Here is a 15,333-nt window from a genome sequence, read left to right on the forward strand (position 1 = left end):
CAGGTCATGATCCAGGGACCCTGGGATTGAACCCTGCAATGGGCTCTTTGCTGGGGGGCAGGGGGGAGACTGCTTCTCCCTCTCCTTCTACCTGCTGCTCCTCCTGCTTGTGCTTGCTCACTCTCTCTGTCAATTAAATAAATTAAATCTTCAAAAAAATTTTTTAAAAACCTGCTGTGGGGTGCTGAGGTCCAGTCAGTTTGGGGGTCTGACTTTGGGGTCATAGGATAGAACCCCACATCGTGCCTCATGCTCAGCGAGAAGTCTGCCTCTCCCTCTCCCTCTGCCCCTCCTCCTGCTTGTGTTCTGCCTCTCTCTCAAAAAAAAAATAAAAATTAAAATAAAACCTTTTTTTTTTTTTAAATGCCTGCTAGGAATTTGATTGGGATTACATTAAATCTCTGTAGATCAATTGGGGAAGAATTGACATCTTAACAGTATTGAGTCTTCTAACCCATGAGAGCAGTATCTCTCTTCATTCACTAAGTCTTCTTTAATTTCTCTCAGCAATACTTTGTAGTTTTCAATGCTCACAAGTCTTTCACATCTTTTGTCAGATTTATCTATCTTTTATGCTATTGTAAATGGTATTACTTCTTAAATTTCAATTCTGATTGTTGTTAGGATATAGAAATAAAATTATTTTTTGTACATTGATCTTTTATCCTCCAATACTGCTAAACTCATGTATTAGGTCAAGTAACATTTTTGTAGATTTTCTGCGTAGTCAATCACTATTGTCTGCAAATAATGACAGTTTTACTGCTTCCTCCTCTTGCCTTACTATACAGGCTAGCATTTCCCAGGACAATGTTGAGTAGAAGTAGAGAGAAGGGACATTATTTTTTTTTTTTAAGATGATTGATTAATTGATTTTAAAGTAGGCTCCATGTTAGGCCTGAACTCACAATCCTGAGATCAAGACCTGAGCTGAGGTCAAGAATCAGATGATTAACTAACTGGCCACCAAGTTGCCCCTAAAGATTTTATTTTTTAAGTAATTTCTACACCAAACATGGATCTTGAACCCACAGCCCCAACATCAAGAGTTGCACACTCCACTGACTGAGCCAGCCAGGCACCCCAAGAAGGGACATTATTGTTTTGTTCTGGATTTTAGAGGGGAAACATTCAGTCTTTCTCCATTAATTTAGGTGTTAGCTGTAGACTTTTCATAGATGTCTTATATCAAGTTGAGAAAGTTCTCTTTAAATTTTTTTAAATGTATTTATTCATGAGAGACAGAGAGAGAGAGGCAGAGACAGAGGCAGAGGGAGAAGCTGGCTCCAGGCAGGGAGCCTGATGTGGGACTCAGTCCCGGGACTGGAGGATCACACCCTGAGCCAAAGGCAGACACTCAACTGCTGAGACACCCAAGCCTCCTGAGAAAGTTCTCTTCTATTCCTAGTTTGCTAAAGATGTTTAAAATCACAAACAAATGTTTCATACTGTCAAATGTTTTTTCTGCATGACATGATCACATGGTCTTTTATTTTTTAGATTATTAATATGGTAAATTATTTCGATATATTTTCAAACATTAAACCAAACATGGTGGGACACCTGGGTGGCTCAGCGATTGAGCGTCTGCCTTTGGCTCAGGGCCTGATCCCGGGCCTGGGGATAGAGTCCCACCCACATCTGTCTGTATCTCTGCCTCTATCTTTGTGTCTCTCATGAATAAATAAATAAAATCTTAAAAAAAAAAAAAAGTCAACATGAATATTCCTGGAATAAACTCTACTTGGTCATGGTGTATAATCTTTTTTATAAAGTGTGAGATTCAATTTGTTCAATTTTGGTTAGAATTTTTTAATCGATGTTCATAGGGGATATCTGTCATAGTTTTCTTTTCTTATAATGTCTTCATTAAATTTTGGTATCAGAGTCATGATTGCTTAATAGAAAGTATTTCTTCCTTTTCAATTTTCTTTAAAAGTTTATATATAATCGGTATGTATTTCTTCCTTAAATACTTGGTGGGATTCAGCAGTAAATTTTCTTTGTGGGAAGTATTAAATTACAAATTCAATTTAAAAACAAACAAACAGGGATCCCTGGGTGACTCAGTGGTTTAGCACCTGCCTTCGGCCTGGGGCATGATCCTAGAGCCCTGGATCCAGTCCCACATTGGGCTCCCTGCATGGAGCCTGCTTCTCTCTCTGCCTGTGTCTCTCTCTGCCTCTCCCTCCCTCTCTCTCTCTCTCTGTCTCTCATGAATAAATAAATAAAATCTTTAAAACAAACAAACAAAAACAGATATAGGACTACAAGCGTCATCTATTTTTTCTTGAGTAAGCTTTACTAGTTTATGTCTTTTTTTAAAGATTTTCTTTCTTTCTTTCTTTCTTTCTTTCTTTCTTTCTTTCTTTCTTTCTTTCTTTCTTTCTTCTATTTATTGTTTTAAAGAGAGAGAAAGCACAAGCAAGGGAAGGGGCAGAGGGAGACACAGGCTCCCTACTAAGCACAGAGCCGGACTCAGGGTTCTATCCTAGAACCATGGGATCACAATCTGAACTGAAGGCAGATGTTTAACTGACTGAGCTACACAACTGCCTCTAGTTTGTGTCTTTTAATTTGCCCGTTTTATCTAAGTTGTCAAGTTAATTGCCGTAAAGCTGTTCATAATATTCCCTTATGATCCACAGAATATACAGTGAAGTCACTGCTCTCATTTCTGATTTTGTTAATTTGTGTTTTTTCCTCTTTTTCTTTTCTGATCAGTCTAACTAGAGGTTTTAGATTTTTAATGATACCAAATTTTGGTTTCATTGATTTTATCTCTCCCTTTTTCTGTCTTATGTCTCATTGATTTCCACTGTGATCTTTATTATTTTCCTTCTTCTACTTACTTTAATTTGCTCTTCTTTTTTATACTTTTCTTAACGTAGAAGCTGAGGTAATTGATTGAAGACCTTACTTATTTTCTAATATAGGCACTTGGTACTATAAAATTTCCCCCAAGTGCTATCTTAATGGCTTCACATAAATTTTGATATGTTGTATTTCATTTTCAGTCAGTTAAAAATACTTTCTAATTTCCTTTTGATTTTTTCTTTGATCTATGGATTATCTATAAATGTGCTACTCTGTTTCAATATTTGAGGATTTTTCAGAAAGCTTTCTATTATTAATTTCTTTTTTTTTTTTTTTCTATTATTAATTTCTAATTTAATTTCAATATGATCAGAGAATATACAGTTATGATTTTTTTTAAAGATTTTATTTATTTATTCATGAGAGACACAGAGAGGCAGAGACACAGGCAGAGGGAGAAGCAGGCTCCATGCAGGGAGCCCGATGTGGGACTTGATCCCGGGACTCCAGGATCATGTCCTGGGCCGAAGGCAGGCACTAAACCACTGAGTCACCCAGGGATCCCCCTACAGTTATTATTTAAATCATTTTAAATTTATTGAAAATAGCTTTATGACCCGGAATAAGTTCTATCTTGTAACTGTTTCATGTGCTCCTGGAAAGAATATTTATTCTGCTATTATTAGGTGCAATGTTCTTCAAATGTCATTTAGATCAAGTTGGTTGATAGTACTGTTCAAATCTTTTGATATCTTTTCTAATTTTCTGTACTTGTTCTATTAATTACTGAAAGAGGTGTATTGAAATTGCTGACTATAATTATGGATTTATCTATTTCTCTTTATAATTCTATCCATTTTTGCTTCAAGTAATTTGAAACTCTATTAGTGGGTATATAAACGTTTGGAATTGTTATATCCTTTATCATTATGAAATGACTTCTTTATTCCTGAGATTATTCCTTGCCCTGAAATTTTCTTTATTTGATATTAATGCAGCCACTCCAGTGAGAATTTGACAAATCAAATTCTTTTGACTTGTGTTGACATAGTATATCTTTTCCCATCTCTCTTTTTTTTTTCTAGGCAATTGATGTTTTTGTATATAAAGTATGCTTCCTATAGGCAGTATATTGTTGGGTCTTCCTTTTTCTTATGTACTATTTTTGTTTATTTATTTATTTATTTAGGAGGTTAAAACAACAATTATTTATTTAGCTGAAATATTTATTTATTTATTTATTTATTTGACAGAGAGAAAGAGAGAGCATAAGCAGAGAGAGCAGCAGGCAGAGGGAGGAGAAGCAGGCTCCCTACTGAGCAGGGAGCCCAACATGGGGGGGCTCAATCCTAGACCTGGAATCATGACCTGAGCTGAAATCAGACATTCACCTGACCTAACCACCCAGGCTCCCTTCCTTTTTTTCTTTTTCTATTTTTTAAGTAAACTTATCCCCAACATGGGCTCAAACTCACAGCCCTGAAATCAAAAGTTGCATACTCTACTGACTGAACCAGCCAGGTGTCCCTGGGTCTTCCTTTTTTATCCAATCTTACAACCTCTGCTTTTTATTGAAGTATTTAGGTCTTTTACATTTAGTTGTCATCTTATTATGTGTTTTCTATTTGTCCTATCTATTCTCTGTTTCTTTTCCTCCCCCTTTTTTTTACCTTCTTTTGGATTTTTTCTTAAGGTTTTATTTATTTATTCATGAGAGACATACAGAGAGAAGTAGAGACCCAGGCAAGAGGGAGAAGTAGGCTCCATGCAGGGAGCTCAATGCAGGACTCCATCACAGGACTCCAGGATCACACCCTGAGCCAAAGGCAGCCACTCAACCACTGAGCCACCCAGGTGTCCCTACCTTCTTTTGGATTAATTTGATGTTGCTATGGCTTCATTTTATCTCCTTTGTCAAATATCTATGTAATTCTTCATTGTGTATTTTAGTGGCTGTTCTAGAGTTTATGTAAAGAGCCTTAACTTATCACAGACTACTTTCAGGTGATATAATGCCTCTTCACATATAATATAAGAACTTTATAACAGTATACTTCCAATTTTCCTCTCCTATTTGTGCTATCATTATTATATATTACACTTCTACAAACCTCATCATATATTGTTATTATCTTTGCTTAAATTATCTTTTTTTAAAGATTTTATTTATTTATTTGAGAGAGAGCACAAGCGGGGGGAGGGGCAGAAGGAGAGGGCAAAGCAGGCTCCCCCCTGAGCAGGGAGCCTGATGTGGGACTCAATCCCAGGACTCTAGGATCATGACCTGAGCAGAAAGCAGACACTTAACCAACTGAGCCACCCAGGTGCCCCTAAATTATCTTTCAAAGAGCTTTAAATAACAAGGAAAAACATCTTTATTTTCTATTTTTATATTTACTCATATATTACCATTTCCACAGTTATTTGTTCCTTTGTATAGATCCAGATTTCTACCAGGTATCTTTCTTCTGCCAGAAGGACTTCCTTTAACATTTCTCATAATGCAGGGCTACTACTGATTAATTCTTTCAGCTTTTCTATGTCTGAAAAAGATTACTTCATTTTCACTTAAGATGTAAATAATTTTATTTTTTAAATTGTAGTAAAATATACATAACATAAAATTTACCATCATAACCATTTTTAAGTTTTGAGTATAATAGTGTTAAGTCCATTCACATTGTTATGCAACAGATCTCCAGGAGTCTTTTTATCTTGCAAAACTGAAACTCTATAACCATAAAACAATAGCTCCCATCCTCTCCCCTCAGCCCCTGGCAACCAACATCCTACTTTCTGTCTCTATGAATTGACTACTCTAGCTATCTCGTGTAAGTGGAATCAAACAACTTTTGTCCTTTTTTGACTGGTTTATTTCACTCATAACATCCTCAAGGTTCATCCATGTTGTAGCATGTGTCAGAATTTTCTTCCTTTTTAAGGTTGAGTAATATTTCATTGCACGTGTATACTACATTTTGTTTATCCAGATCTCTTCCCTCCCAAACAGAGCATTCAGCTCCTAATGTAGGAGTATCACTAAGACAGAAGAATATAATTCTCCCCACTCATAGTTCCAAAGCTGTGGCTCAGAAATTTTGGCTGAGATGAGGAGAACTAAGCCATAAAACAGATGTTGGTAATCTTTTCCCAAAGGAACTGGATTCATTTACAACAGAGCATGGAGAAATTCAAACCTAAAGACACTCTTTTAAACAGTAAAGACAGGGATCCCTGGGTGGCGCTAGCGGTTTGGCGCCTGCCTTTGGCCCAGGGCGCGATCCTGGAGACCCGGGATCGAATCCCACATTGGGCTCCCGGTGCATGGAGCCTGCTTCTCCCTCTGCCTATGTCTCTGCCTCTCTCTCTCTCTCTCTCTCTCTCTCTCTGTGACTATCATAAATAAATAAAAAATAAACAGTAAAGACAGGGCACCTGGGTGCTCATCCAGTTGCCTTCAGTTCTGCCTTCAGTTCAGGTCATGATCCTAAGGTCCTAGGAGCAAGCCCTGCATTGGGCTCCCTGCTCAGCAGGGAGTCAGCTTCTCTATCCCTCTGCCCTTTTCCATGCCCCAGGCTCAGAATGCAGTGCCCCAACACCTCATGTTGCTTCACTATTTCCTTTAAGTCTCTCAACTGCTCTGCCTGCTTCCATTCCAGCCTCCTTTCTGACCCATGGTCCCTAAACCAGCAAGAAAGATTTTTCTAAAATGCAAATCAGATCATCACACACATACACACACATCTGTAAAACCCTTTCAGGCCTCTCATTGCCTTCCATAGAAACTTCCACATAGCAGGTAAGTCTCCTTACTTTTCTGAACCCTCCCTTCCCCTGTAGCCTACCCCTCTGCTTAAACCACATCAAACTTGCTGTTTCCCAAATGGCTTTTGCCTGTCTCTGCCTAGCTGGATGCTGTCCACTTTGCCAGAGGTGAAGTCTCCCCCTTTTCCACCTGGTTATTGGCCACATCCTCTAAGACACAAGCTTAATGATTGCCTCCTCCCCCCTGATTCCCATTCTGGATTAGATCTTTTCTTTTTAAAGTTTTTCTTTTAATTCTACTGAATTGACATAGAATATTATATTAGTTTCAGGTGTACAATACAGTGATTCTGGATTAGATCTTGCTACATCTTGAGGCCATTGGATCACCTCCTCCACAGCATTTATCACAAGGCATTGTAAATTTTCTTTTCTTTAAAAAAATTTTAGGGATGCCTGGGTGGCTCAGCAGTTGAGTGTCTGCCTTTGGCTCAGGGGGTGATCCCAGGATCTGGGATGAGTCCCACACTGGGCTCCCTGCATGGAACCTGCTTCTCCCTCTGCCTATGTCTCTACCTCTCTCTCTCTCTCCCTCTCTCTCTCTCTCTGTGTCTCTCATCATAAATAAATAAATCTTTTTAAACATTTGCTTTGCTTTTTTTGTTGTTTTTTTATCTAGCTTCCTCACCAGACTCTTTACCTGTGCATTTGTAGTACCAAGCTCAGTACCCAGCACATAGCTAATGCTCAATAGATGTTTGCTGAGTGAATGCTGGGTGACTAGAAGGCACCAGAGGAATACGACTGGAGACAGGAAGAGAATCTAGGCAGTTTTTACAGTGACCAGGAGGGCAGTGTTACAGGAAAGGCTAAAACCAAGGCTGGGGCAGCAGCAATAAAGAACCAATGGGGGGCAGCCCCAGTGGCGCAGCGGTTTAGTGCCGCCTGCAGCCCAGGGCCTGATCCAGGAGACCCTGGATCGAGTCCCACATCGGGCTCTCTGCATGGAGCCTGCTTCTCCCTCTGCCTGTGTCTCTGCCTCTCTCTCTCTCTGCATCTTGCATCTCTATGAATAAATAAATAAAATCTTAAAAAAAAAAAAAAAAAGAACCAATGGGATTTATAAAGACAATGGCTTGAAATCTGCAAAACAATCTTAAACCAAGGAATAAGCCCGTGTGGTTTGGGGCCCTCTTTCTGAGAGGTGAAGGAGGGTACACCATGGAATGTGGCTGCTCTGGAAGCTGCTCTGTGAACAGGGACAAAGTGTGGTTTGTTTGGTGGGGACAGGGAAGGATCAGTGCAGCTCTCTGCCAGCCAACACATGGCCTCTTCCACACCCCACCTGGGATCCTCCTGGACCTGCTGTGCAGCAAGAGGTTTGTGGATCAAGGACTAAACTCTGGAGTCACACAGAGTTGTGAGGATAGTAGGGAATGAAGCATACGAATATTGGAAGTACCAGGGTGGCTCAGTCAGTTAAGCGTCCTACTGTTGGTTTAGGCTCAGGTCATGATCTCATGGGTTGTGGGATGGAGCCCTGCATCAGGCTCTGTGCTCAGTGGGGAGTCTACTGGAAGATTCTTTCCACTTGTCCGTCCCCCTAGTTGTCACTCTTATACCCTCTCTCTCTTGTATATATAAATAAGTCTTTCAAAAAATACTTGGGATGAACTTGAAAACATTATGCTAAATGAAACAGGTTAGGCACAAAAGGACAGATACTGTATGATTGCACTTATATGAGGTACTGAGAGTAGTGACATTTATAGAGGCATCTGCAAAAGAAGAAAAAGAAAGAAAGAAAGAAACTAAGAAAAGAAAGAAAGAAAGAAACTCATAGAGATAGAAGGTAGAATGGTGGTTAACAAGGGCTGCAGGGAGGGGAATGAGGAGTTAGCATTTGATACGTACAGGATTTTTTCTTGGGGAATATTAAAATGTCTGGAGGTGGGTGGTGGTGATGGTTGCACAACAATGTGAATGTACTTAATGTCACTTGAAAAGGGTAAAATAGTAAAAATTTATGTTATGTATATTTTATCACAGTAAAACAATTGCTCCTGACAAAAAAAAAAAAAAAAATCAGAGATGATTCCAGTCCCTTGAGGAGCTATGCTAGTTTTCTGACTTCAGAGAAACAAATATCCCAGAGAAGAGCCCAGAACTGATTCCATCATCATTCCAGATAGAGGAGCTTCCTAATTCCCACAAGCCTGGCACTGAAGGGCACACAATTTTTGCCACTTTAAAGCATAGCTGCCGATCTTTGAGCTCGCTGAGTAAATGCTATGAGCAAAGCTCTCAACCTCCCAAGTTGAAAAAATTTATGGACAAGAAATTATCATTGAAATTAAATGATGGCAGACATGTCCAAGGCATATTGCAAGGATTCGATCCATTCATGAATCTTGTGATAGATGAATGTGTGGAGATGGCAACTAGTGGACAACAGAACAATATCGGAATGGTGGTAATACGAGGGAATAACATCATTATGTTAGAAGGCTTGGAAAGAGTATAAACAATGGGTGTGTTCATCAGAAGAAATCAACTGCTTCCACATGTCCACTGTTCATAGTATCTGTTTTACTACAATACAAGAATCAGGTTGCCTGCATTTTTTTTCTTTTTTTAAAAAAAGGATTTTATTTATTTATTCGAGAGAGAGAGAGAGAGAGGCAGAGACACAGGCAGAGACACAGGCAGAGGGAGAAGCAGGCTCCAGGCAGGTAGCCCGACGTGGGACTCTATCCGGGATCTCCAGGATCACACCCCCGGGGGAAAGTGGCGCTAAACCGCAGTCCACCAGGGCTGCCCCACTTGCATTTTCATAGTGAACTTTTTTGTTAAACTTTTATAATGGTCAAAAAATAAATAAATAAAGCATAGCTGCCTCTGAAATAGCAGAGCTGGGAGCTCCCTAAGGAGTGTCTTGGGCCAATGATGCCCTCACTTGCCAGTAACTTGGTCACCCATAGCTAGTTAGGCCAGAGCTGGGGCCAGATGCTATGTCCCTTGACCTTGGGCCCATTGCCTGTCCATAAACCAACTTACTCTTAGCTTTCCCATTTACATCAGTGGCTCAAGGAATTTCTCTAGGGCTAACTCTACCATCTTGTGATGCATCTCCATTTTTTTTTTTTTTTCTGTAGCAGATGCTGTGGTAAAACACATATCAAATGAACAAGACGATCTCTCTTCTGGTGGGCATCTTCTCTGTCCTTAACACCATCCAGTTCCTCATCTTTGACTTGAACCACATTACATCCATTGGCTACGAGGAAAAAATCGACATCTACATGGACACAAAATCAGAGGTAATATCTTGGATCATGATCCAGAAGAAGTCTATCAGCATTGTCTTATCTACCATGACCATCCTGTTCAGCGTGTTCCTTCTCTATTGCATCCGCATGAACAACTACGTGGGGCTGCTGTGTTATGCTGTGTGGATCATCACCTATGAGCTCATCAACTTCTCCATGGTCATACTCATCAACGGGATCATCAAAGAGCAGTTCAAGGAGCTGAGTTACCTGAACTTGATCTTCCAAATCTCCCATATGCTTCTGCACTTCCTCTCCCTGCCTTTCATCTCTAAGCATATCTACTTCCTTTACAAGGACCCTAAGACTTTAAGTAAGATAGGCCGCCGCAGGCACTCCTCCATCTGTACGGTCGATTCATGGTCACCTGTTGGGATGGGAACATTGTACCGCAAGTTAAACTGAACTGTGCCAGGAAGAAGAGAAAGAGAGGGACCATGCTCCCGACGATAGCTCCCCTTCTTCCTGCCTGTTGATTCTGTTGGTTTTGCTTACCTTTTCAGGGTTCTTGAGTATTATTTACAACTATTCTTGGGGGAGGGTGGGTTGCATGGATCAATTATTGTGCATGTGTTTGTGACTTGTTTTAGCTTTTTATTATATACTGCCTTTGTTCTTGCTTAACCCTCTTACTGATGTATGCTATTACTTCTCATGATCCCCTCCTCTCTGCACGTCCCTAGTTTCTAATTTTTGAAACCTCATTTGAAGCCTCATTTTGAAGCCTCATTTTGCTCCTGCATTTAATTGCAGAAAGAATCTCTTTCCAGCTTCATGTATCACTCTGCTTCTCTCATACTTTTTGGAAAGCACTTCCTCCTATTGGTCCATAACATAGTAAGAAGAATCCTCATTTAAGAAAGCTCCAGGATTTTTTTCCGTTTTAGGACTATTGACATTTTGGACTGGAAAATTCTGTCCTGTATGGAGCTGTTCCCTGCATTAGAGGATGCAGCAGCATCTGTGACCTCTACCCACTAGATAGTATCCCCTCACACGTGTGACAACCAAAAATATCTGCAGGTGTTGCCAAATGTTCCCTGGGAGGACAAAATTGCCCCCAATTGAGAACCACTATTTTATTATATATTTCTTTATTTTTATTTTTTTAGTAATCTCTACACCCAATGTAGGGCTCAAACCCAGGACCCTGAGATCAAGAGTCACACGCTCTTCCAACTGAGTCATCCAGGTGCCCCAAGAATCACTATTTAGAGCAATACACTCCCAGTGTTGAGAGCTAGTATGCCACTACTGTTAACTAAAGGAGAGCATCTTTTACTGAGAGCTCTTTACATTCAATACCAGTCATTTTAATTCTTTTTTTAAAGAATTTATCTATTTATTTATTCATGAGAGAGAGGGAGAGAGAGAGAGAAAGAGACAGGCAGAGGGAGAAGCAGGCTCCATACAAGGGAGCCCGACGTGGGACTCGATCCCTGATCTCCAGGATCACGCCCTGGGCTGAAGGCGGCGCTAAACCGCTGAGCCACCCAGGCTGCCCGAGTCATTTTAATTCTAATGCTCCCATTTTACGGCTTGATGAAACTGAGACTCAAGGCACTTAAGTGATGTGACTGAGGTCGCATGGTAGCAAAAGCAGGATTTGATTCTAGATCATCTGACTATATATATATATATATACACAACATCTTGGTTCCCTGAAGCACTCTTATCTTTACCAAGATAAAAAAGAGGGACCTCCTTTTAGGATATTTCTTTTTCATTCCAAATATGTTGGAGGTGAAGCCAAGGGACACATTTATTTTAATCCCACTCCTCCAAACCACGAGCATAGTGACTGTAGCTCACTTTTACCAAACACATAGTAAGTGCCCGGTGCTATTCTAATAATTCACTCAATTCTTCCCACCGCCCTGCGAGTACCAGATTTGGACGCAGGCCAGTACCTAAAATGACCACCAGATGGCAGTCAGCAATAAGCTTTTGATTAGTGCTGTTTGCCTTCCCGACCAGATCCTCTAGGGGCGGCTGATGAGGGATTTAGGGAGCCTGGAGCTGATTGATGACTGAGGACTCATAGTGTGCGTCGCCGCCCTAGTCTCACAAGGCGTGCATTGTCTGGTACCAGAAACAAAAAATAAAACATGAGCTGACTTCTGACTCTAATCCCCCATCTCAGCTGGGGTGGCATGGTGGGGACCTGGCTGACTGGAGACCCATGTGCAGAAGAGGTGGAGAGGGACACAGAATCCCAAGAATCAGCTAAGAGTTACCTGATGCCAGGAAGCTTAAGAGGATCAGATAAAGGCTGTGCGCCCCTCTACACTAGGACTCCTCAAAGTGTGGCCTGTCGGCCTCCCCATCCCAGCTTCCCATTCTCTTGAGAACCCATTCCAGTCCACCAAGTCTGCTCTTGGTAAGGCGGTCTCCACACTGCCCAATCCTGAGCTCAGCTTTCTCCTGCCATGCTGCTCCATGGCTGTTGACCAACTAACTGATCCTTCCCTGACCTGCAAACAGCGCTCTCTCTTGGCCTGTAGGACTCAAAGGCCATCCCTCTGCATTCGCCACCTGCCTTGTTGGCCCTCCTCATCTCCCTGACATCCAGACATCAGAAGTGCTCCCTGTCATCCCACTGATCTCCTTCCTAACTGCTCTCCTCCCTCCCTCTGCTCCAGCCACACTGGCCTCCTTGCAGTTCCTCCTCCACACCCAGTATATGCCAGCCCTGGGGCCTTTGCATGCGTTGTTTCTTTAGCCTGGAATGGTCTCACTCCAGGTATCCACTGGCTTCCTCTCGTTTCCTTCAGATGTCTGCTCAAAAGTCACTGGAGAGGCTTTTCCTACCAATTTATGTGAACCCAACCCCTCCCCATGCCCTCCCTCTGTAACCCACTTAGCCTGCTTTATTTTTTTTTCATAACGCATATCACCTGACTTACTCCATACAATTATTACCTCCTCTACCCCCCAAAATACGAGCACCATATTTTCTTTATTGCTGTCTTCCCAGCAGCTAGAACAATACCCGGCACATAGCATGTGCTTGATAAATATTTGTGGAATGAATAGACACAGACTCTCCACAGAATAGAATGAAGGACTGTTGACTGTTTTCCACCAGGTGGTTATGGTACACAGACTGGTGAGGGCCAATGTCTTTCTGCTCTTCAGCCTCCCTTCCTTCTCCCTTCTTCTCTTACTCACTTCTGAAGTCAGCAGATCATTACAGGTGGAAATATTCACAAGGGGTACAATTTCAGCTTCCTTGTCCCTCCCTCCCTTCCTTAACTCTCTTTCCCTGCACCAGCTGCTGACACTAGACATACCAACTCGTTTCCTGGCTCCACCTCATCAAGCTTAAAACCAACCTTTCGAAGAGTGCAGGTGCCCCCGAGAAGGGCATATTCCCAGAGCTGTCACCACCTAACCCTCCCCTCCAGCCCCATGAAGGTCTCTGCCCTTCCAGCCTCCCTTGCTTCACTAGGTTTGCTGAGTGTCTACTGTGTAGCAGGGCCTGAGCCTGAGGAATATCCTAGAAAGTAAGACACAGCCTGCATTTCAAGAAGTGCCCAGCCTAGGGAGGGCTGAGTCACTCAGGGCCATTGGGCCCATATGATGGGTGCTGAGGGAAGCACTGGGGGCCATAGGAGGAGTCTCTTGGAGATTGGAGAGCAGGGAAGTCTTCCTGGAGGAGGAGACCTGTACACTGTAGCTGGAAGAGGCCCGAGAAGGGAGGAGAGAAAACAGAGAGGTGACAGCCTGAGAAGGTGCAGATACCCCTGGAGTTACCTCGGGGTGAAGGAAGAAGATCTGTGTGGGGGATGATAGTGTCAAGAGGAAGCAAGCAGACACGTACTTCCCCAGAGAGAAGAGGGTCTCCCCTTTTCCCACGGTCTCTGCTGGCTGCTCCCGGAAGGTGTTTGCTCTTCAGCACACAACCACGAAATATTTCTGGGCATCTTTCCCACCTCACTGCTGTCACCTGTACTTCCCAGTTTCCCCTAGCAGCCGAGTCTTTGGGGGGACAGAATTCGTTCTTGTTTACTTCTCCCTGCTGGTTTTAAGATGTGTCAAATGTTCCCATCTATTTTACTTCTTTTTTTCCCCAGGGCTTAGGTATCCATTCCCCCTGCTTCTTTTCCCCAAAAAATGCCCACATCAATTACTAATATCCTCAGCCCTTAAAGCCCCCCCCCCTTTTTTTTAAGATTTTATTTATTTATTTGAGAGAGAGAGCACAAGAAGGGGGAGAGGCAGAGGCAGATACAGAGGGAGAAGCAGACTCCTTGCTAAGCAGGGAGCCTGATGTGGGGCTTGATCCCAGGACCCCAGGATTATGACCTGAGCCAAAGGCAGACACTTAACTGACTGAGCCCTCCCAGGTGCCGCTCGAAGCCCCTCTCTTTCCCTTTCTTTGGTCTCTCTCCACCATCAGTCTCTACATATGGTCTGATGCTTTGCTGTTTTTTTTAATCCATTTGCCCACCTGATAAAAGGTTAATGAAGGCCTCTGACGCCAGCCCCTGACTCTCAAGACAGCCTTTCACACAGGTTAGTTGCTCAGTGAGTGAGTGAAAAGAACCCTCCTAGGCTTGTTTTCCCATCCCTTCCATCCCCTCATCTGTTGTTAGTAAAATAGCAACTTTAAATGCTTAAATTTGGGGTGCCTGGCTGGCTCAGTCAGGGGAGCCTGTGACTCTTGATCTCAGGGTCATGAGTTCAAGCCCCACATGGGGTATGGAGATTACTTAAATGAATAAAACTTTTTTTAAAAAAAATGCTTACATTTCTTTTTCTAAATGAATTATGAATTTCTTCCCTGGACATAGGCTTTACAAATGCCTTCTGACCATATTAATCTTGTTGCACAAAGGCTTTCTAAGCATGTGTTTGTGCATGTGACTATGTGTGTTTGTGTATCTGTGTGTACATGCATATTTCTGCATCTGTATGACATGTTTGTGTGATTGTGGATATGTAAAAATCTGAGTCAAACAATTATCTGATGATTGTCAGAAATAACTTACTTTTTTTTTTTTTTTTTTTTTTTGGAGGGGGATGAGAGGGCAGAGAAAGAAGGAGACAGAGAATCTTAAGCAGACTCCACCCCCAGTGTGGAGCCCATGGAGAGGGGGATGATCTCACAACCCTGAGATCATGACTTGAGCCAAAATCAAGATTCAGCTGCTTCCTGTTGGTTAAGTGTCTGCCTTTGGCTCGGATCATGATCTCAGGGTCCTGGGATCTAGCTCCCTGTTGGGCTCCTTGCTCAGTGGGGAGCTTGCTTCTCTCTCTCCCCCTGCCCCTCCCCCTGCTTGTGCTCTCTCTCTTCTTTCCCAAATAAATAAATAAAATCTTAAAAAAAAAAAAAGTCAGCCGCTTATTGACTTAACTGACTAAGCTAGCCAGGCGCCCCAGAAATGACTTACATGTTAAAGATATAAAAAGGTTTGGG

At 42.0% G+C, this 15,333-nt stretch overlaps 1 protein-coding gene and 1 pseudogene across 3 annotated transcripts in view; both read left to right on the forward strand.

The window, feature by feature from the left end:
- The window catches only part of TMEM217B (transmembrane protein 217B), a 48,318-nt gene extending 37,783 nt beyond the window's left edge, over positions 1 to 10,535 (forward strand). For 2 of the 3 annotated variants that reach the window (XM_077904199.1, XM_077904198.1), the window contains exon 2: positions 9,738 to 10,535. In XM_077904199.1, the coding sequence (XP_077760325.1) occupies positions 9,765 to 10,316 (552 nt within the window). In that variant the 5' untranslated portion in view covers positions 9,738 to 9,764 and the 3' untranslated portion in view covers positions 10,317 to 10,535. The remainder of the gene's footprint in view (positions 1 to 9,737) is intronic. The other variant, XM_077904200.1, reaches the window with a different exon arrangement.
- LOC144316898 (small nuclear ribonucleoprotein G pseudogene) lies at positions 8,716 to 9,187 on the forward strand (annotated as a pseudogene).
- Positions 10,536 to 15,333: the final 4,798 nt, after the last annotated feature.

The sequence above is a fragment of the Canis aureus genome, chromosome 7 (assembly GCF_053574225.1).
Source record: "Canis aureus isolate CA01 chromosome 7, VMU_Caureus_v.1.0, whole genome shotgun sequence".
NCBI classification, from domain to species: Eukaryota; Metazoa; Chordata; class Mammalia; order Carnivora; family Canidae; genus Canis; species Canis aureus.